The 24,703-nt window shown below is 39.0% G+C and overlaps 1 protein-coding gene across 2 annotated transcripts in view; it reads left to right on the top strand.

The window, feature by feature from the left end:
* LOC119657025 (neuropeptide CCHamide-2) overlaps positions 1–24,703 on the top strand; it is a 117,299-nt gene that overhangs the window by 43,979 nt on the left and 48,617 nt on the right. Inside the window, exon 2 of one of the 2 annotated variants that reach the window (XM_038063775.1) lies at positions 22,664–22,750. In XM_038063775.1, coding sequence (XP_037919703.1) covers positions 22,678–22,750 — 73 coding nt within the window. In that variant the 5' untranslated portion in view covers positions 22,664–22,677. Of the gene's footprint in view, positions 1–22,663; positions 22,763–24,703 lie in introns of both variants that reach the window. The other variant, XM_038063774.1, reaches the window with a different exon arrangement.

Genomic DNA, 24,703 nt, shown 5'->3' with positions numbered 1-24,703 from the left:
GTAGATTTCGTCATTATGTCAGCTACCGAATCGTCCATCCTCATGTAGGGGGCCAAAAATTCTTCGGAGGGTTCTTGTCTCGAATGCAACCTAGAGCTCGCAATTTTTCTTCCTAAGAACCCATGTCTTCGACGGATACATCAGGACTGACAAGATCATTGTCTTCTACAGTAAAACCTTTGATCCTATGGTGAGGCATTTCGAGCAGATCAATTTCGTCGGGATATCGAATTCCCTCATGGCCGTGTACACTTTTACTATCATAGGCATTCAAAGTCTATGAAAAGATGGTGCAACTGATGTCCATATTCTAACTGTTTTTCTATCGCTTGCCGCAGAGAGAAAATCTGATCCGTTACTGATTTGCCTGGAATCAAGCCTCTTTGGTATGGGTTAATGATGTTCTGGGTATACGGGGCTATCCTACCTAGCAAGATAGTGGAGAATACCCTATAGATGTTACTCAGCAACGTGATACCTTTATAATTGCTGTACTGTGTGATATCTCCCTTTTTATGTATGATTGATAATGCCTCGTTGCTAGTCGTCAGGCATTGATTCGCTGTCCCACACCTTGAGCATAATTAGATGAACCGCTTGGTGTAACTGGTCGCCTCCATATTTAACCAGTTCGGTTGTAATTTCATTGGAGATGAGAGTATGAACACGTGAGTAAAAAGTTACTATGGACCATCGTGAAAATTAAAAAGGATTGTTTAAAACCATTTGATGAGGAGCCAGATCCCAGTCCCTGGGTATGTATGGACAAGTCAGTAATTTCGAATATAAAAGGGAGCAGTTCTTCTCTTAATACATGCCAGTACCCCCCCCCCCCCCCCCCCCCCCCTGCATTATTTCCTTGACATCAGGAAAATACTATCCCAACGAGTACCGAACACACCTTTTCAACCACAAAATACTAAATTCTGGACGCAACGAAAAGGCTTCTACGATTCTGATAATATCTTCCAAGGCAGAGAGACCGCAAATTCTTGGTTTGTCAGTTACCAATAAAATGCATTTATCTTCTCCTGGATTATGGCCGCCATTTTTATGAGTTTGGGCCAGTTTCTTAATTAGGTTTTCTGAGAACACCCCTAAGCCCAATCCGTTTTCCGTAGGTGAAGATTATTAATCTGTAATCCAAAAAGAAGCGATTTGTCGGCAATTGTTGTCTTTTCGTGATTATGACTTCTCAACGGTAAATATTGAAACTACAGGAGGTATACCACTTGATGTTTGCCAAGGAATTTCCAGATGGATGCATAACCGTACGATTTGTCGCCTTTCAACGGGCCAACTCTATGAAACCTATTTGCGACGTTAGCTGCTCTTCGTTTCACCTCTCAATGAATTGAGGGTTGATTTAGGACAGATTCGTGGACCCCGGTCGACGCAGTATTCATTGCTCCAGGAATACGAATCTGCGCCAACAGCTACTTGCTGTTTTCAAAATTCAGTCTTAGCCACCAGACGACTTTTGCGTACATCAAAATGGGTTTTATTATGGATGTGTATATTTAACGAATCAGAGGAAAGTCCCTATGTCTCATCCATTACGTCTGCGAGATTTCTGGTAATGTTACTTTTACACAGCTTGGGGTTGAGATGTGCTCTTAAATATGTGATTACCAGTTGGATTTCCACTCCCTATACGGTGTCCAGTTTCCCTAGCGTTCATTGCGAATCCGATACGGAATTACCAACAGCGGATTATCTGCTGATTTTCATGTCTGCAAACTTGGTGATAATTACCCACGTCCGTAAATGCTTGCACAAGGACCTTTGTGTCCTTTAAGAGACATAGAAAGGTGTCCAAGGCGGTCATAACAGAGGAAAGATAGCTCCTCCGTGTGGGCAGCCCCAAAGACATCTTGCTCAATAGACTTCTGCACAATATGTCCACTCAAGTATGCATGAGTGGATGGATTCTATGCTGTCTTTCTGCGTCACAAATCTCCACGGGTAATACATAATTGAGGGCACATCAATATGTCCATCATGAACTGAAACTGAGGCATTTTCGGGCGGACATCGCTTTGTCAATTTTTGCCGAGGTGTGATGGAGTGCTTTCTCTGTGGATTTACTCTTTTTGTAGGCATGTTGCCTACAATGAAGTGGCCACCAACGAATGTATTTAACGCTAATGAGCTGCTCTATTAGCTTTCGCAGCCTCATTTTTGTGAAAATGAAGTTAGGCTAATCAGCTGGAAGCTGTTTGCGTCAGTGTAGCTCGTTTGGGAATTAATATGCTTGCACATCATGCCAGGTAATTGAAAAATAAGCATCTGCTAAGCATGCGCGGTACATATTCTGAATACTTGCATGGTATTTATTCCGAATACCACTATGGAGGACCGAACAGCATGTCTTTTGCCCCGGATTTTCCCAAAAATTATCTACAGCTTTTATGTAAGGTATATAAATGTCTTGCAGCTATTGATTCGACGATTGATTAGTGCAGTGGCCGCTTTACAAAGCTGGAAATTTCTTTGCCAAATATTGCACCTCATTTACGCTTTAGATGAAGATGCAGTGGGCATGTCCCGTTCACAAGCCTTAGAAGCCAACTTCAAACGTGATTGTCCCAAGGTCATTGTAGAGTCGACAACCCATATGTTCCTCCTTGCTGTCCTTTGGGTTGAAGAAACGGGATCGTCAAGGGCATTGTTTCGCCAGAAGGCAATATCGCCGACGGCAGTTTTTTGCTGGAAAGCAAATGCTTATCTGTTGGTAGGACTCAGTAGGTGGCGCTGACTGAAGACCGGGATTAAGAATGCTGACGGATGAGGGTTATGTCGGCTCGTCCGATTCAGGTTCTCTAACGATGAGCTCAGGATTGCACCCCTCCTCAGGGTCGAATCGTCCTTTAGCTTGTGGTTTGACCTCTGGTTCTTGTTTAGTTCCCCCCTTGCTGAGCTAGCGCCCTGTTGAGGGACCACAACGACGCCATGGTAAGTATTCCTCGAGTGAGTTGCTTGTATGAGAAGTAACAACCAGCCATATGTAAATAGGCCGAACGAATGAGGTCATTGGCTGCATTGTAAACGGCATGGGGCTAAGTGAGGAATGATCGGAGGACACACAGACTTATCCAAAGCATAAGGATGTGGAGGTTTATGCTGACAGGAGACCGACATGTTTTCCCCATTGCCAAGAAAAGATCAATCAGTAGGTAGGAGAAGATTGATTTCGAGTTACAATTGAATTTTATCTCAAAAGGGCCTGCATATTATATTTGCGATAAGCCAGTATACGGCTGCATGTATTGAACTCTTGAAGAGGAATCTGAGAAATATATATCTATTTTATTTCCGGGGTCGTTGGTTGCTTCATAAAGTTGAATCTGAAGAGTTATGGAAATACTCCTACCGGACTTTCAATGATTTTGTTTTACGATAATTTTCATTGTGTCTGTACAATTTCCATCCATTATCCTATGCCTACATAAGTAATCAAATTTTATGACCAGTGCAACAAAAATCCAATTTGAAATGTTTATATTCGGATGTTATCTCCACGTAAGAAAACTTTGCATACCTTGTGCCCCGCTGATGTACTTACTGGAAACTCGTGATGATTGTTCCAAGACGCTTGTATCCAAACCAATTAATCTTAAGATTTACTGCACATCCCTATCATGATTAACCGCAATTCATCTTTATAAAGCAGTCATGCAAAAAATGATTAAGTATAATATTCCAGCTTAACTTTTCTCTTCTCCTTGGTAAGAAAAGTTTTATTTGTATAACGATTTAGTATCTTTTGTGACCAGTCATTAACCGAGAGCCTATAATGTATCTCTATCGAAGAAGTATGGCGAAGTGATGCTTTTCGATCCCAACATTTTCAATGATGTGAACTACGTCAAGATTTACGTGAATGGGAAGGAATCGCTGGCGAGTTAGACAGTCATAAAATGCTATTAAATCGCTTCAATAAAGTCTTATGGCCTCCTGTTTATTAAAACTACGAGAAAAATCTATGGGATTCACGGTAAATGACATTGGAGGAACTTTCAACTTTCGCTGCCCTGTCCTTGTGCGGATGCCCACAATTCCTCCCTTCAATGGACATATCACGACAGTCAACAGTTTGACCAGTAGCAAGTTTCCCCGAGGCAATCATGATTTTGAAATGAAAATGCAAATTTTCCCAAAAAACATAATTATGATATTCGCGTGTAAATTATCCACGGAATTCTGAAATTTTGAGCCAAAAGATCAAAGAATGGTTTTAATTAACATTATTATTTAAGCGTTTAGCCGTTACGATGCTGTGGTTGCCATTGAGCTAAATGCCGATAGGAAAACAACTGAAGTTTGGGTTGGAGAAAGTTCGAGGGTGGCATAATGCAATTACGCTTGGGTATTCTCTAGCGCAGGAAAACACTATGAGACTGTCAATAAGATGGGTCTTTCAAATGTTACTGTGCTTTTCGACTTTAATGTAAACATTGTTGAAGTCATGGGGGAATTATTATATTCAAGGACAAAAGGCAGGGAAGAATGGAATATACATCGGATGAAAAGGGTAGCCTACTCAAATTCAGAGTAAAGGTCGCGTCATTGAATTGATATGAGTATTACAAAGGGGGTGGCAAATTATATTCGCTTCACAAAACAATTATGCATTAGTTTATCATATTAGGAAAATGAAGGCATCCACCGTTTGTGGAACCTTCTTTGAATTGTAGATTTTTCATCCTATTTCCATTCCATGAATCTACTAACATCAATTGAGGTCGGCTTGTTTGTGCAATGTTTAATGTAGGGCGACATACATACATGTTGGTCTAGTTGCAGAAGTCATTACGGATTTAGGACTGGAATAAAAAGTCGGTCTTTCCAAATATGTGACACGCCCGTCGCCAATTTGATATTTAATCAATACATCGTCTGATATTTTTCATAATTTGAATTAACTCCGTTTGATTCCACTTTTGAAGTAACTGCATTGCATGCTACAGGCAATGTAAGTAACACCTTAAGGCGTGCTAAGAAAATTATGCCACCACCATAACAATTATTTTGTGCTGCTTTTGAAATTTCGTTCAGTAATACTTCGTTAACCTTCAAGTTTTTGAAATCAAACAGTATTTTATAGTTTGTAGATTCCTACAGTTAGCAAGGCAGCTTTCAAACGATTCCAATCTGCTATAATAATTCAGATTTACCCGGTGGCCCCATGTGGAGGATAACATACCCATCATACCTAAGTGCTATTTCTGAAGGTTGCAGATCATGTCCTTTAAACTCTCCACATGACTTTTCGAGAAGTCCTTCCTCCACTTCCAATAGTTGGTGTAAGTGTTAGCTAACTTGACGTTATTGTTGAGATGGCTGCAATTCCACATTATGAGCTAAATATTGGAAGCGCTGTTAATTTGCTAAATGTGGTCAAGTTTGGTCTCACTGCTGGCAGAAGTAGCCCTTCCCATATATTCAAATATTTCGGTTGATCTGGCCATGAATGCAATGATTTGCTAGACTCAAAACCTTAGCTTAGATGGTATTTACTTTCGACCCGTTTCAGCTTCCTTCCTTCTACAAATTCAGAACCTTTTGGCGAAGGTCGCGGGTGTCCCGACACCTGAGTGGTTAGAACACAGCTGCCGTATGGAAGGTCGCCGTTCAAAATTTACTGATTGCAGTGGAATTTGCATCGGGATCCAACATTGGATAACAGCTGTGACTGAGTACTTGAGCCAAATTAGGGCAATAATCTCCATAGGATGCTGTAATCCTGTAGTGTATCAAGACCGTACTTGAATGAAGTGCTCTAACACACTTCAACGCCCTGATTCAATTGGATTCGGGCGCCCACGATTGTTAAGTTGCGCAGCGTATTTGGCGTGTTTGAGGAAAGATGTCATGGTCCTTTGGACTCCTTGATGTCCTCTAGTCAAGGCAGCATGAACGATTTCACCGAGGGAGAGAAATAATATTAGTGGCTGAATGCGATCCTGTCGGGCTCTGCTTTGGAATTTATTAGTAATAATAGCTATTAGTTCATTCCTAATGTTCTTCCTAAGTAAAGTACTCCAGATATACACCTTATTTACGCCATTGAAACCTTCCTCGAAATCAATGATGAGAAGGTAGCATGAGCAGCCTACCGTTAACACCCTCTAACGAGAAGTACTAATATCTGTATGTTCTTCCGTGATAGTATATATAATAGCATTTGGTAGTGAAATCGTTTTTGGTTGCGAAAGGATTCCTTGACCGGCACAGTCGTACATTTCTTTTGTCACATGTGCACTTCTCACGTTATTTTGTCGAATTGCTTCCGGGTTTTACCCTGTTTTATGGAAAATTGATTACAACTTGCATCAGACATAAAAGTGTTATTAATGAGTAAGTATATATAATAGCATTTGGTAGTGAAATCGTTTTTGGTTGCGAAAGGATTCCTTGACCGGCACAGTCGTACATTTCTTTTGTCACATGTGCACTTCTCACGTTATTTTGTCGAATTGCTTCCGGGTTTTACCTGCTTTTATGGAAAATTGATTACAACTTGCATCAGACATAAAAGTGTTATTAATGATGGTCCTGTGGTGCCCTTAGTTGTCCAACATTTCTACTGGCCGTGCCGTCGGAATATTTCTCCATTGCTGGACGACAGCCGGACTGCGAAAACGTTTCTCGTTTCCCGGTGTGATAAGCAGGGTGCGACGAGCAGCCGAAGCTATCAAATTATGACTCTTTTCAAAGTCGATGCAATCATCTGTAAAGGCTATTGGGGATTTCAAGATGATCTAATATTTTGGTTGACCAGATCCGACTTAAGGGGGCGAGCTATTCAAAAAATCTAAGAATTTGGGGGCTCGATGTTGTGTCATTTCGTCCTCAACGTTTCATTGTCCCTTTATTTTTGGATTCCAAACGAAGCAGATTGAATTCTCGCGATTCGGTTTTTGATTTAATTTGTTATGTGATGAGGATGATGGTTGAAATTGCTCCGTATGCCGTATGGTGCCTGATTGGATCATTTTTGTTGGTAGGTCAAAATGTAACTGGCTTTATGACCGGACCTGCGGTCAAAATCCATAAACTGTTATTATGACAGTCAAAAGATCGTGGTTCCCATCACTCATCTGGTCAAGGTATCGCTGGCCAATTCCACTTTTAGAAAGTCTCTTTTGAAGTCTGTGCAGTTGATAATGGAAAGCATCTTTCTTTTCTATAACGAAAATTTCCACTGAGGCGCAATCTTCTGACGTCTTAAACGGGAATGGCAATTTCGAAGTCGAAATCCTGTCAGACACCGACTTCCAGACTAAGAGGATGCTTGGCTGAGTTGCTGAGTTCACCAGAATATAGAAGTTCAGTTCTACAAGGTGCAGAATAGTGCACCTAAGAACCCCACGTTCTAATTCTGCTTGACTTCAGAAGTTTCAAGCAGTAGCTTTAGAACTTTTGTTTAAGCAAGGCAAAACGAATCCTCCGGATCCGTTAACATGGAGTGTATATTTGTTCGCGGATCAAAGCAAGAAAAGAAATAATACTTCAACTTTGGTCAAAACTTTAGATTTTCTTAGTTATGATAGCTCTGCTGTAGCTTAACCCCAACTAAACTCTTACCTGTCACCAATTATTTTATTATTATTGGCAAAGAGCGAATGACCGGTAATTGCATTCTTTGCGATTTCGCGATATGCTACTGCAGCACTCATTTTAATTGGGTCACCAGATAATTGGCCGCTATGGGTTCCAGTATCATGTGTTACTCACCGCAGAAAACTCACTCCGTATACCGTTAACCAATAACCAACAGCTGAAGGCCCCAATCGATAATTCTGTCATTATCCGAGGCAGAATAACGAAAAGAGGAAACCAAATTTGGAGTGTTTTTCGATTCAGCGAAGAATCTAAGTTGTCGATGGGCCACCTGTTTCTTGATTTATTTTATCAAGAGTGGCCTCTCATTTATTGTGCGTTATTGTTCTTTACGATCAACCTCGCTCCTTACGTTTGTAGATAACTTTACGTTCCTTAGCAGAGATTAGAACGACAAAACTCCTGTAATGGTCATCATAGCGGTTTCTAAAACAGTGTGATAGGCAGACGTTACTCTTGAAGCTTCTCGTCTCTGCACTTTGGTAAGGCATTTGTGATAACCCTCTTCGCTATCATCGCTCATGAGAAGACGTTTAATGTTAGATGTAGGACTCCCAGCGTTTGCTAGTAGCCGACTTAATGCCAAAGCTCCAGTTGCAACCTTATCCACTGCTTTGATTTGCTCGCAAAGGTTCATCTTCGAGTCGAGCGTTAACCCAATATACTTACCGTTAGTTTTGGCCTTATAATCACCGCGCCGATCAAAATAGGACACTGGATCAGGATTCTCTTATTAGTTAAAATGACTACTTCAGTGTTTTCCAGCGCAAGTCTGAAGCTGTGACTAGTTTCTCACACGTTTACTCGTCACGTCATTATGGTAAGTTTTCACTCGTTCAACAGTTCAAAAAGTGCTGCTATATCATCCGCATAAACGACCAGCCACGACCCTTCTACTGCTTAGCATATTTGCCCATCTGACGGGATTGAAGGTATTTCTGACATCAAGTGTGGCGAGGAGCCTATTCGTCAAGATTGGCGCTATGAACCACATCTATGACCTCCATGACAGTATCAATTCGATTTGTTGCACTAAAACCGAATTGACTTGGGGATAAGCCCCTGGTGGCACATATCGCAGGGAGTACTACTCCTTATAAGCTTTTCAATTACTTTCCCAGCAGAGCCAGTATACAAAGTGGTAGGTATGCAGGCGGGAGTTCAGGCTTTTCTTAACTTTTGCTGGTGAGTGCAAACCTCTCCATCTTCCAGCGGTGCGGAAAAAATGCCAGTTTATATATCTCTACTAGGATACTATTAGTATCTGGGGCCTTCTTATTTTTCATAGAAGCTCTTTCATGGTGAAAAGCGGGCTGTCCAGGAGACGTTTCCACACTGTTGTTACCACCCCGTTACGATATTTAATGAATAATGCATTTACGATGCTGTCCATCTGTTCTGTATTAAGTGAACAGGATTTCCTCAGAGCTCCAAGTTTTCGGATATTCAATGTCATCGGGGCGCATACCTCCCCTACCCACTAATATATAGAAGGCTGTCGGTTCATGACTGAATTTGCGATAGTGTCACCTGTAGCGCAATCACCCTAGTGTCCTCTGCACGCCGGAGAATAGCGCCAACCACTTCGAATATCATGTAAATTTGTAGGATGTTAGGATGTTAGTTCCAACTCTTTCCAATTCTGCCCTGAAGACTGGACACCTCCCATAATCCGTATGATGTGTAATGCCCTCACAGGACATGCTACAGTCCCTGCAAAGACGCAAATCTCTTTTTCGTTGCAAGGGTAGATCTTCAAGATTGTCCAAGTGAACCCGTACAGAATTTCACGTGTCTTACAGATTGTGATCACACCACAATCTAAAGTAGCAATTGGTTGGAGTAGGCGAGATGTTCTGGACAACGTACCTGAAGAGGTTAGATAATGTCTTCTATTTGTAGTTAGGTCTAAAATTGATAGACCAGTAGCTTACTCCAAACTACAATTTTATTTTATTATGTATATACATGTTTCGAAGTCAGTAGCTTTTTACTGATGAAGCGAGTAAGTTGCTCCCGAAATATATAACATATATGCATAATAAAATAAAATTGTAGTTTGGAGTATGCTACTGGTCTATCAAACGTACCTGAAGTAAAAAAAGAACTGTTCGACCGCGCACTCTGGGCCGCAAAAATCGTCACCCGATCGTCACCCGATCGTCACGGGGAAATATCCTTATGCGATGTTCTTCGTCGAGGCAGGCGAGTTGAAACCTATGTAAAAAAATGCACATACCCGTTTTTGAGAGAAAATTGAAAAGTTTAAAAGAGTCGCCAAGTTCCATCGATTTCTAAGATTTTGTAGAACACAAAACAGATACAGCTATTGACACGAAATTCGGTAGAAAGGTTAAAACTGTGAAACCCTGCACATGCGGTAAACTATATTGTTCCATATTGATCTCGCCATACACGTAAAATAGGGGTGCAATTTTTTTTTCAGCAATATAGGATATCAAATGAAAGGTTTCGATTAGTACTTTCCGAAGTAGATATTGGTTTTGACATTGGCTGCAAAGAGAAAGAGTTTTGGGGTCCGAAAGTTTTCAACTACTTGAAGGATCCATTTTTAGGAACTACTCAACCGAAAAGAAATCCCTAAAACCCATCATACTTGAATCACCGAGCTTCTAGTTTTCGACTTGTTTTCCATTACGAGTAAGACTGATTGATTTATTCTTGATTTTATTCCTTTGCTACACCATACTTAAAGTCCTTTGGTTTGGAGTTGATTGTCCTTTATTTCTGGTCTCTTGGCTTCGAGTGGTATAGAAATGTCATATAAAAGTGAGCTTCTTTCACGAGATCAATATATCTTTCCTCTCGTCTATTCGAGCTTGACTTTCTGGCGCATCGCCCTCATTGATGGTGGTGTGAGGTTGCGTGAAGAAGATATATTGAAAATTTACGGAATCGGTAATATAAAACGTTAAATGAATTCGAGGCTACAGGATCACCAGAATAAACATTTCAGCTAGGGCCGTCCGTGGTAAAGTTCTCCAAAGGAGTGTTCACTGATAAGCGGTTGGTGATCAGTTCGATAAAGCGGCCTGTATTCTTGGTACCTCTTCGTTACAAAGGTTATTGTAAAAGTCGTGTCTGACTCACTTGAAATTTCCACCAGAATAGGTCTTAAAATCTGAATATGTATCGGTTTCTAGTTACAATATTAAGATTTCTCTTTTTGTAAATAGAGTTCCAAGTAGAGAAAGCGGAAGGAAAATGGACAAGTAGGAGACCCTCAAGTAAAAAGGTGGTTTACCTGATATAAATCACTTCCTTTCAAACAAGCCACTAGAGGTATTTTATAAATTAACACTGACAACTTTATCATATAGTCTACGTTATTAAATTCCACACAGGCTAGGTCGTGGAATGGAAATACGGGCCGGAGTGAAAATTATGCAGAAAACCAGGCTTGGGGTGAAAATTATGCGCCCTTCTTATTATACTAGTTTCAATGGACATTTCTATTCCATGCCCTGAGAAAATTCCGGGAAAACTCGTTAGGACTGACATCATTATTCCGAATTTCTATTAATAGTATAATTCTTCTGTCCGGATAGCTGATTGGTTAGAGCGCAAGGCTGTCGTACGGAAGGTCGCGGTTCAAATTTCACTAGTGGCAGTGGAGTTTGTATCGTGATTTGACGTCGGATACCAGTCGACTCAGCTGTGAATGAGTACCTGAGTCAAATCAGGGTAATAATCTCGGGCGAGCGCAATGCTGACCACATTGCCTCCTAGTGTACCGTTACGGTCTTGAATGAAGTGCTCTAACACACTTCAAGGCCCTGATCCAACATGGATTGTTGCGCCAACGATTATTATTATTATTAGTATAATTCTTAAATTTTCTAAGGAGAATTAAAAATCATGCAAAACTTATTCGACAAGTGAATGCTACCAAAACCGGGGTCTTGACATGTAATCAATTCGAAGCAGTACCATGAAAGTCAATATAAGAATAGTAACGCAATACCGACAAATTATACTAATTAAACTTAGCAACAGCGTGAGTGTCCCCTTATTCTACATATATGTATATAAAGCTACTTCTAGAGAACTCCAAGTACAGAATAAAACAGGGTAATGAAATCACGGCCATTCATTCATGTAGGTGTTGCTTCTCTTGGGAGTATAAAAGGAATTATAATACCTTTACCAATAATTAGAAAGGGCAACGTGTAAACGTTCCTTTCTTGTCTTGACTCGAAGTTTTTAAAAATGCGTCCTTTAAATTCCTGACGCAATTGTACCACCTTACTACTACAAATAGTACGAAAACTTTAATTTTTTTTTGCACATTACTTCTGTAATCAAAGAAATATACCCTAGAAATGAAATTCATAATTTCTTCTGTAAAAGGTTTTCTATTGCTTCTTTTTGCGGCTTTTCCGTTCTGTAACATTATTTTAAGAAGATCACTTAGTAGCAACTCTACAGGAAAACGTTCCTTTGTTCCTTGAAAAAAAATTTTTAACTTTCAAGAATGCATGTTGTGTCTGAATTTTCCAAAAAAGCTCTGTTGCGCTGCTGCCAATGCAATATGATTTTACATGCAATGTCTGAAACTGTATATCTAGCTGTTCCAATAACCGCGAAAAGCACAACAATGATGCGAATGAGCAAAGAATGTAAATAATTTGTTAATTCGACTAAATGAAGGTGTAAATACAGATTATAAAGCCAGTGTATTTGAGGAGAAGGAAATCTGTAATATGCTAAACTGTGGCAGGGAATAGAATAGAAACACGGGGATGTAGTTTCGAAAGGATTCCAGATAAGACCAAAGGAAGACCCTCGGCCGTTTGTAAAAACAATTCAAACTTTGGGTTTATACCAAAGAAAAGAAGGTATCGCTTTTTGTCTCACGAGTAAGGGAAGTAGGGAACTGGGCGGCGATTGCTGGAGCATAAAAAACGGATGTTTTATAATTTAGTAAAAGTACGGAATAAATTGATCACTCAGAATACTGCTATATAGACTGGTTAATTTGCTCAATAGGAATACAAGGAGTTGAACATTCTTTGTTGATCAATTATAATATAATTGTTGTAAGGCTTTGAAAATGAAAATGAAAAAGGCTTTGGTCACAGGCGGAATATTTTAAAAAAAACCCGGAAAGAGAAACGGGTGGGAAAATTTCAAATTTCCTGGCGAATAATTCAGTCTCGAATGCTGCACGGACTAAAAGCTAATAGTGATAAATTTTTGTTTGTACAAATGTGTAATGTAATTATAGATAATTCCATAAATCCAGCTCATTTAATCTAAGATTCTGGAAGACGGAGGGTTCTGGAAAAAGCCAAATTTCAATAGAGAAGGATACTAATTGATGATTTCAGGTTCAAGAGATGCTAGGAGAAAGTTCCCATTTCTTGAAGGAGACTCTAGATTTTTGAGATAAAAAAACGCGTGGAAGTTTTCTCAAGTTACAAAATTTTGACGAATAATTTTAGGCTGCACATATAGTATATGTGGAAAAATTACATTCTTGTGTGAAGTAACGGAAAGGAAATGTTGAAACAATGACGTCAAATCAATTTCAGTCCATGACATATGTATGTATTCATTATTTAAAAAAAACTGAGATATCATAAGTTTATAGACAAGCATCAAATCCTTGTTAACTTTGGTTACGAAAATTTTTACCAAGTACAGGATTAAAATATCAACATTTCCCTAAAGTACGTCTAACTGGATTGAATACTTATTGCCTGAGTAGTGGTGTCGCAAGATATGCTTGAAACAGAAACATCAAATATACTCGCACATGCCTAGATACATCAACTGCATGAGAAGATAAGACTAGAACAGCCCCAAGTAAAATCTACAGATTCACTCACATGGTAATGTAAAGAAAACTTGAGGGATATAAGCCTATTCACCAACTCATATACGACAAGTCTTTTGTTTCCTTAAATTTCTGTCTGTTTGCTATCCTTAACTCCACTTGCACATATGATCTGATGGACCATCCTCTTACATTGTTGCAAGGAAAAAATATTAACACGAACAATGCTATTTAAATTTCAAGTAGGAAATTGAAAACATTCCGTGGACTAGAGTAAATTGGAGTTGAGAAATTTCAAAACGATTGTATTACGGTAAGAAATAACATCCGCCATTTGAATATTCTGAGCTACCGGGCAAGGATAGATGAATTTCCAAGAAAAGTCTTTAAGGAGCGACCTTTCGCGTAAAGTATGTGAATGAAATATTTCGGAAGCACTACTAAACAGAGTGGGTTGCTTTGAATGAATGAGAGAGCCACAAGTCTTCTGATGGCGCCTTTATACGAATGTCATCAACTTTGTATATAAGATATGGCTTGCAAAACTTTCCGGGGACTAGAAATTCGGCATTCAAGGTGTGAAGAGAAATCTTTCAGGGACAGAATTCTGGGTTGACACGAGGTATGATACATTTCCTAACAACAGAAATATAGTGCATTATTTTTGGTGTTGGACCAAATTTATTTGAGTATACATACTGCTACGCACTGCAAACATGTCCTGCGAGGTCTTTGAATGAATTGATTTGCTTTTATGTAATAGGATTCAATGAATTGTAACAGAAAGGATCTACGCTTCAGAAAATAATAAGTAATGGCTAATAAACTCCTGATCCAACGGGCAAATTTGGTAACTTGGAGGAAGAATCAGTCTAACTAAAAAAACAAGTGGATAGTATTCAAAATTTATATTCTAGGATGCGTTTTAATTAATAATCAGTAGAATCACCATCATCATCAATAGCCCAACAAACGGTATCCGGGCTAAGCTTGCCTTAATAAGGACCTCCAAACGTCTTGGTTTTTTGGCGAGTTCCACCAATTCGATATTCCTAAAAGCTCTCTAGTGTCCTGGCTTACGTCATCGCTCCATCTGGGGCAGGGTTTGCCATGTCTCCTTTTTCTGCCAGATATATTGCTCTTATAGATTTTTCGGGCTGGATCACCCTCACTCTTACGGATAAAGTGACCCATCCACCACAACCTATGGAGCTGAATTTTATCTAAAACTTGACGGTCATGTTATCGTTCATAAATTTCGTCGTTATAAGCTACGGAATCGTCCACCTTTTTGTAGACCTGTTATCCGGTCTGATTTGCAATCCTAATTAGGAAAAATTATCAACGGTTCCAAAGTTCTTCTTTATTGTTCTCAGTGACCAGTGCTATCTGATGTTGTCAATTTCTTCGTTTCTGGTGCTAACGTTGCCACCATCCATTTCGTTCTGGCTTTATTGATGTTCAGTCCCAGATCTCTCGCTGGTCGATATGTCAATATCTCCAGTAAGCAGTTGAGTGGCCTTAAAGAGGGTAGTACCTATCTCATTTACATCAGCATCACGGATAATTTTTTCTAAGGCCATGTTGAAAAGGATGTATAATAGGCCATCACCTTTTATTAGACCGTTATGGATGCTCAAAGGTCACGAGGGTGGTCCTGGGTCAATCTTGTTAATTTAGTTGGGATACCGAATTCTTTCATGTACCGTTTTGCCCTGGCTATGCTATCATGAAGTCGATGAAGCGATGGTGAACTGGTGGCCATATTCAAATAGTCTTTGTTTTGCATTGCTTACCGGAGAGAAACGATGTGTTGCTGATTTGCCTGGAGTAAATTCTCTTCCGTATAAGCCGATGATGTTCTGGAAACATGGGCCTATTCGGCCTAACAAGTTAGCAGAGAATGTCTTATAGATGGTCGCAGCGATGTCCTCCATGTCCTAGGTGAGAATATAACTAATTTCACTATGCTATCTCCTCAACCATTTCATGATAGTAAGTAGGTACTTATTCCGAAATCGAAAGATTAAGGACACCTTTTCATATGATCTTCACAGCAGTGGACCCATTGCGGAGCTCTATGGGACACCCGCGGAGACAATATACTCCTAGGGTCCATCATCGAAGTCAAACCAAAGACTCTGTTCATATCTATCTATTTATCGTTAGGAATTTCCGTATTAGTTTCCAATTGGCCCAATTTAATGCAATTCTCATATCCAGGGTCTCCACCACGCAATATACGCTGAAACTAGTTTTACGAAATCAATACTGTAGTTTTAAAAGGCCTTCTTTATTCGAACAATCGGGAGCAATGTATTGTAGATTACTCGCTTCAGAATTTTCTCCATAGTATCCAGAAGACATATGGGTCTGTTACGAGGATGGTTCGCCTAAAGCTTTAGGTTCTTTACCAGGGAATATGCATAGATGCGTAGCATGCTATGGTGATGTATTGTATCATATGGAGAACTCGTTCTGCAGAGGTGCCTGATTAAGTTGGTTTGTTAGATTTACATCATTACAAGATGTGTTAATACAAAACTTTAGCAGGCCAACTGAGCATGCGGTTTTTTTGTCGTATGGCTTCCCCTATAGTCCAAAAAAGGTTGCCTGGTGATGACTGCTGGGCAAACCCTCATCACTGCGCCAGTACATACAATCCCAGTCCCGGAGGGGGTTGAAAGTTTATGGAGGAGAAGGGGATGTACCCCTCTTCAAACCCGATGAAAACTCGTGGCGGCCATTCCCTTTAAATTGTTATGTCCCCTCAAATTGGGTTTTTTGTATATAAACACAGTCAAGTTTGATTTGGATGTGGAGGATATGTAGAAGAGAAAGAGAAAAGTCCTCTCTTTCTAATCCTGTTAAAGAATTGAAGCGGCGGCCGCCCTTTTAAATACCATAGCTCCTCAAAGTGGGTCTTTGTTCAACATTAGAGTTTAATTTTAAACCCTTTCCTTGCAGAGATGAAAGGTCCTCTCTCTCAAATTTCATTGAAAGATAGCGCTGGTCACGCTCTTTTAAAAGTTAGGGGGCTCTAATTGGCTGTATTTTGATATTATCATGGTAAAGTAAGATTTGAGAACCACACCTCCGGAGCGGAAGAGGAAAGAGCATATCGTAGGAGCAGCAAAATGATTCCGCTTTTCTACTCTAGCTAAATACCCATAGCGGTCAATACTCGGTAAAAAGTTACGGCACTCGGAAAAAGGACTATTTTCGTATCATAAATAAGCTTATTGTTAGCTCAATCTTCGTCGCGATGTGGAAGGGGGACTACAGAGGGGGCACATTTTTTAACATTAGTTGGTACTCTAACTCGGAGGACAAATTTGTAATTACAAAAACTCTTTCTAACCATTTATAGAAATTTATGTCCTGGACTACCACTGATAAATACAAAAGAAGAATTATCGAATTTTCTTAATTGAAAAACTTATCATCCTCTATTGCTCTTAAATAACGACAAAAAGAAACTCTACAAAAAACAACATGCGTGTGTAAAGACTTATCTACCATAAAAACATTTTTCGTGTAGTAATTTGAAACCAATATTGTGATTTCGCCAGACTCAATATATTCGGGTGACTTGTACCATAAAATTTGTCAGGTAAAGTCAGTTTAGAAACGGAGTTTGGGAAAACAAATCGAGAGTAGCTGCCTAAACAGATTTCCAGGGACAAGAAATAAATGGCACAGGTACATTATCCACTTTTCAAATAGCTCTACCAGGAATAAATGCTAGCTCTGAACTATTGGGTATATTTATATTCCCATAGCTTCGGCCATGAGTAACCATATCAAGCTCACTTTCGTAGGGACTTGAATTTTAGTGCTGATGCTTGATTTTTTGCTGTCTTTTTGCTTTAACGTATCTATTGCAATTTTTCACGGCACGAGTAAACTACATATGCTATAAGATAGTTTGACTGAAATCGATTTATATATAACAACAGTTATATGTAGAAATTAAGGACAATTGAAAGGAATTTTTCAGTAGAAAGTGACGAAAGTACTATTCCTCCAAGTTGCAAGATGTGCACTACGAAAATTCACTTTTGTGTGGGATTCTTCTTTCTCTTTTGAAATGAATTCTTCCTGAATGCTCCATATGTCCTTTAGATGTACGTACGCTAATATGGACGTAGGAAGAATGGAGACGACATTGTATTTTTTGCTTTAATAGATAACCAGCCGTGCGTGTATTCTCCATATTGGTATGTAATTTGCTATCGTATATATGTGTTGTTTGCGGTTGCTTTCCTGTCTATCTACATATGAGATTATCTTCAAATCTAATTCTAAAGTAAGCACAGAGTGTCTTGAAATGTTAGCTATCTATTGGCCACAGTCTTTGACCTTTTTACAATTTTATTAAGAGTACTTATGATGAATGCTTCTCAAGTTGATGACATCTTGGAAAATGCAAAGGGATACACATCTGTTCTTAGCCCTTTTCGAACTTTGAGGTTTCTAAGTAATTTTTCTTGTTAATTTTATTATTGTTAATTAAAAGCAGGCAAAAATGTGACTTGGTTCATAGCTTTATAGATAAGATATGAGAGCTTCGCTCCATTTACTTTCGAACGAAGTCATCAAACAATTCGCTAACTTGGCTGGTGAGCTATCTCCGTCGATGGCAGCACCAAGCTTTACCAGTGCAGCAACATAACCACTGGGTCACTATCGTACTTCGCTGAAATAGCTTTTGAGGTACCCCCCTCCCTCCTTGAATAGCGATGATTTGATGTGGCTGCTACTGATAGGAGAATCTTATAACTCCACGAGAACTTACGACTGCGAGCAGTGTTGACCCAGTTCGAGACGAGCCGATCCCGATACTGAACAGGACATAAGCCAAAGAAAAAGACTGCACTGATGTCGAAGGAACTTTCACCACGATCAATAGGAAGTTCATCTGAAGTGCTCTACGCAAGAGAGATATATGGAAAGGTGGTAGTTGCTGTCAGAGCGAACATATGACGAGGCAGAATATAATGTGTGCATAATGTGTCACACTTGCATCCTGTCATTAATACAATTTTTTATTTTATTGGTGATGTCTTTAATGCTAGACCAAGATATCTTTCCTCAAATACCTCCACTACGAAGATAACATCTGCTCACTCTCTTTTCAGATTGAGAGGTTAGCAGCTTAGAGCTGAAGTTAAATACGTATAAAACTAAAGACCTCAGCCTGACGTGTACTTCGTATCTGCATCAACGAGTAGAATATCTTGGGCCGCAATTCATTTTCCATTCGTATACCGTAACAGTATTTCCTGTTGCCGCTGGCGTTGATGTGGATAATGAATCAATGCATTAACAGCATTGAGCCTTGAGCAAACTGTGACAGTTTTACGCCCTATCTGTCCTATCCTACCTGTACTGGTTTATGGAAGCAGTATATGAAAAATGACTCCAACTGTTATCAGAATACTCCAGCTTCACTAACTCATGTTTACGTTAAGTTATCACAGTGCGTCTGTGTATAGGGTGGGGGCCGTACATCCCGGATTCGTTCATAAATCGCAAGATCTCCATTATCAGATGTGATATGACCCACTGCAATTACAGTTCATCAACTACCAAAATTAGGCGATTGTTGCACCCGCCGGTGGTTTACCGGTATTTAATCTCTGTTACTTATCGCCGTAATGCGGCATTTGCCACTTCTATTGATAAAAATTGCTTACGTAATCGTCCATCCTCGTGTAGGGGGCCAAAAATTCTTCGGAGGATTCTTCTGTCGAACGCGGCCAAGAGTTCGCAATTCTTCTTGCTCAGAACCCAAGATTTCGACGAAAAAATGAGGACTGGCAAGATCATTGTCTTGTACAGTAAAAGCTTTTTGTAAAGATCTTGCGCCGCCAGTTCGATCACGGCGCGATGAAATCAGGAAAATGTAGAAACGATGCTAAGAGAAATAAGAAGAACTCAACAGCTCGTGTATAAGAGTGGTGACAGAAACTATATTACAGCCTGTGACGGTTAGATGATTAGCCAATAAGTCTGAAATAGTAACGAAACCCGCCAGAGTTATAAGAATATCGTGGAAAATAGGAAAATGGTCGAACCCAAACATTTTACGAGTGTTGATTTTAGTAGACTTCGTTTATCTAGGTAACCGTTTTCGAATTTCCCGGGCGACGGGAATTCGGTGTAAGTTGTTTGATTTGATGATTACCGACTTCCATCCCCCCGCCCTCTCTAACTCTCGAAACCCACAATAACAAGAGGCACTCTCCAATAGCTTCAGGATGCCGAAGCTCTTTGGAAACCGTAAAGGTCGCGGCTCACCATATATCTGAGGCAAGAGAAGCATCGATTGAGGATGTTACCAGTCGTGGATCTTCCTTGTTGATGGCGGCACTCAGGTCTGGAGTTTAACGGTTCCCACACAATTTTTAGGCTTTTTGAATAGTTTTCCACTCTGGGTCGACTTCTTTCTTTTTTAAAAAAACTAATGGATCGAATGTTTACAAACTTTGGGGATATATTTTTGTATAAATAATGTGTAGATGGTGAAATTTTGGAAAGAAAATAGTCAATCCCCCGCAAATCATCTGTGATCTACTCCAAAAACAAAAAGTGCCACTATTGCTGCAATATTTATGACTTTCACAGTGCGTGAAATAAAACAAATAATTAAAAGGTCCTTAAACTAGAATGACACAATGACCTACAGTTGTGTCAAAGAAAAGAAAAAAAATTTAACAAAATGGTGGAGTTTGAAAAAAAGTTTTGCCTAAAATTTTGGTGGTTTTTAGCATGACAAAATTATATTTTTCATCCAATCAAAAAACTGGATGGTCATTGCATGGAGAAATATGTACCAAATATGTTAAAAAAACCAAGTCGATCGGGTAAATATGTTATCAAGTTAGAGCTAAAGAAAATTTTAAAAATCTAGTATTGAGAAAGATGCGAGTAAACATAAAAGTACTGATTTTATTGCTGTGAATCGATAAACGTAATATATTATACAATATAAATAGTGTGTGACAAATTTCTCACATTCTTACCCACTTATACACATCTGTGTATGTGGACCCTAATACAATTATGATTATTTACGACGTCCCCCTCACCTCTCAGGTAGTGCACATTTATAACCGACTAGCAGCTACTCTTAGAAGGCTGTAACCCAAAAACTCATTTGAGATACAATCTTCAGAATTTTATGTTTCTTTTAAGGGTATAAACAATCAAAAAATGCAAAAGAAAAAAAACGTTCTATGGAAATTTCACACTAGTTGTGCTCCTTAAACTGGACGCAGAACTATATCACGCTGCATTCGTGAGCTTCATAGTTCCAACATTTCCACCAAATTTGGTACCAGTAGCTGCAACTGTTCCCAAACATCCAAAGTGCATGTGACAGGCAGACAGACTGGCGGATGGATAGACCATGTACCAATTTTGTGTTACACGAAACCTTGGAAATGTGCCGAAAAGGTCTTTCGAATTCTGATAGATTAATCAGTTATTAAAGCTACAAAATCTTTTTCATAAATGTTGCGAACAAAGTTTTAAGTCCTCAAGGAACTTTTCTTCCTTTATAGTTTTAATTTAAGGAGATAAAGAAAAACGAATTTTATATACAGATGTGGTGTGAAATGTGTGTATTATTTGAAATTATTCTTTAACTTATTAAAGCTTTTATTTTAGAAGGATCATAATTATAATCGTAATTATACGGCGTTCACATGCCCTTAGGAACCTGCTTATTAACCGTTAAGTCATAGTGCATATTTCCGGTACAGAAAACGACAAGTCAAACAGTTAAAGCTGCAGTCAAACAATCTCATTAACATAACCATCTGAAAACTTTACAAGTGAATAAAGTGAAGACATCTATGATAATATGATAGCGTATATCCACTACCCTAATAGGATTAAAGCAATCTACCCCGTAGGGTATGGTTGTGATGTTGATGAAGGTGTCGGCAATTCTAATTCGACTAATCTCGGAGGATTCATGGCTTATCTTTAGGACTACTAAGCGTCACGATGACGTATCCGACAGAATATTCATGACGATGTCGATGATTCCTATCACGTCGTCCGTTTACTTTACCTTAACGCAATAATCAGTGTGGCTGTACGCATTTAAGCAGTTTCATCAACAGGTAGATGAAGATAATTGTTTGTCACCGAAACGACCCCGTTCAGTCTAGTGAAGTTTGTATAGTCTCCACGGAATTTTCATTACCACAGAATGTTTGAATATTCAATAATGGGTGAGGAAAGTTGTAAGTTTTAATTTCGAAAATATGATTGATCTGATATAATTGAATGATGATGGGGAAAACCGAAAGTTTAAGATATTTGGAAGGTCACAGTAGGATGAGACCAGAAGTTTATTATGAAAGCTAATTTAGATGAAAGTGACATCATCAATCGTTTTTGGGGCATTTTAAAATTTGATTTAGTTCAATGAAATTTTCTCTATTGAAGAAATTCCGGGAAGCTTTGACAGAAAGAATCGACTATGTTTTCAATCAAATCCTGATTCAATTTGAAAACACTAAATTCTCTGCCTGTCGATCACTTCATATAGACGAAGACACTATCATGTCATCAAATCATCATTTCGATCAAAACCTTATTAAATCTTTAATAACCTTGAAATCAGAAAAGAGAGTTTGGTATTATTCAATCGCTCATTCATTCAAACATTTTATGGTATCTTTATTAACGGGCCGTCAGCAGATTCAACACTTTCATTGCTGATCATTCACCTATATGTGTCAAACGCATCAAATTTTGTCATTTCATTTGATACCTTATATATGCAATATTTACATTACAAAGCCAGCCTTTTGAAGAGTGTCTAGTCCAATCAAATCATTTAACATTTAAATGCCTCTGCGATCTTGAGATTTGATTAATGACCGTCCGTGAGTTGTGCTATCTGCAATGTCCAGTACCATAGCGAATTCATCTCTTGTGCTAATTGTTTGTGCCTTAAAAATAGAAAATGATAAACAAATTTCATCAGCGCCAAAATATAGTATTCGCCCAATTTGTCAAAAAGATGAGCATCATGCGTTCATCGCTTCTTGCTCTTTTACCTTTCTTTTGATTCACAAGTGCATTGGGTATCTATGGTACATTCAGCAGAATAGATGTACTCTATGCAGAATCAACTCATAAGGTAGATAAACTAATTAAATTTTAAGAGCGTCACTACGTTTATTTTTTCACTAATTGCATTCTTATCTTTCACAGTTGCAGATTTAGCAATGAGACAAATTGTATATGTTTACCTGGTGCTCATTTTTGCAGCGGCACTGGCCACACAGAGCGACGCGAAACGTAAGTACAGAAGTAAGTTGAACGTCTTCCAAAATTTCAAAATTTTATTTTATGACCACAATTTTAATCTGTTTGGCAATTAGAGTCACATGAAAAAGATCTTTTAAAACTGAAGTTGATAAACTAAAATTTAATTTTTGTCATAGACACGAAAATTCGCCCATTAAAATAAAAATAATAATGGCCATAAATTGAGTTTATTTTTGTGTAATTATTGTCGTATTTTTCACTTTTTGCATAGATTTGTTAAATTTCAAAGTCAATCTTATTTCTAGTCGGGAATCTGGATCTCCAGGATTGATTTTTCACACTCCATAATCTCATAAAATCATAGATTAGTTAAAGAGGAGAAGAAATCGTTTATCTAATTTCAGGTGAAATTATCAAGTTCTTAGAATTTGCCACTGCTATTACGAAAAATTTATTAAACTCAGTGAAAATTATACCTTTCGGAGAAACTCCTTGTTGAGAATTTATTTGCAATATTAGACCTCAGCATGGAATTCGTTTGTATTATATATTTGGTGGGAAGTACTTACTACTTGTTATTTTCTTTTATTCTGTTTTATTTAAATAAGTATTTATTTCGAAATCAATCAAAAGGTTTTTCATATTTTGAAGTAAGGACCCTGCGCATGTCAAATGAAAGTTCAATTGAGTATCCTAGCTAGCTGCCTCGAATCATAGGAGCAGAGCTATGTATTTAGCAAACCAAAATGGTGACGGGTATCTAAGTGAAGCTCGAAAGAAATACCGGTCAACAGGTACTTGCTTGTCTTTTTGGGTCCTTGGTACTCCATTCCTTCAGGCGTCATTATCAGGATCGATATATTGAGCAATAAGCAATCAAGAAAGCCTTATCACCCAGCCGATATTGCGTAGAATTCATATGGTAGAGGATGCCAAAGATAAAAAAATAAATGTCTCGCTGGCGTATGGAAATGATCAACATGCTCAACAGGATGCTGTAATCGCGGAAGGGTGGAGCTACAACAATTTATATGCATAGATAATACGCCTTTTAACTTCAGGTGGCATTACTTTGCAATCTATTTTTTAATTTAGTATCTCCAGACGTACCAAAATTAAGATGAGATAGCGATGGTCACCATTCTTTGTGACCGGAGACGACCAATGGAAAGAGATGTCCCAAAAACCTGAAAAGAAATTAGCCGTGAAAATTCGCTTCCAAATATTGAAGCTCCATTGAAGTTTTCCGTCGGCACGTGCTTGCATACTTTTGTGTTAGCCAGGCCCGGGAATATGGGAGGGGGGGGGGGGGGGGTTCTTTGAACACTTCGATATCTTACGTGTCATTATGCGAAAATTCATGTGTCCTTTACAGATGCATGGCACCGCAACGGATCCTGAAATATAATCAAACATGGGAATTCGAGGGAGTCTACTGAAATATCATCACACGAGCTAAACCTAAAAAATTAACATGGAATAACGGCTCTACCGGACACGTGAAGCCGTAAATCCTCGGACCCGGTTGCCGCAATCGAAAGGAAAGATCCACGATGAATTGCATCCTATATCGATGTTTCTGCTGCTTTAGGTGTGCAATAAGGCGTGGTCTTCGAGGTTCCCGCTCTGCCTTGGCATTCCCAGGTCATTCTACTGGAGAGTGCCCCTTTATAAGTGGAGTCCTCAAATCAAAACGAATTTATCTGGGATTCATGTTATCATAAGAAACTTAAATAATAATAATAATAATAATCATTGGCTCAACAATTCATATTGGATCAGGGCTTTCAAGTGTGTTAGAGCACTTTATTCAAGACCGCAACGGTACACTACATGATAGCAGTACCCTATAGGAGGCAATGAGGTCAGCATTGCGCACACCCGAGGTTATTAACTTAATTTGACTCAGGTACTCATTCACAGCTGAGTCGACTGGTATCCGACATCAAACCATGATAGAAATTCGGCTGGCACCAGTGAGAT

Source organism: Hermetia illucens, chromosome 5 (assembly GCF_905115235.1).
Source record: "Hermetia illucens chromosome 5, iHerIll2.2.curated.20191125, whole genome shotgun sequence".
Lineage (NCBI taxonomy): Eukaryota > Metazoa > Arthropoda > Insecta > Diptera > Stratiomyidae > Hermetia > Hermetia illucens.
This window is presented reverse-complemented; position numbering and strand designations above follow the sequence as displayed.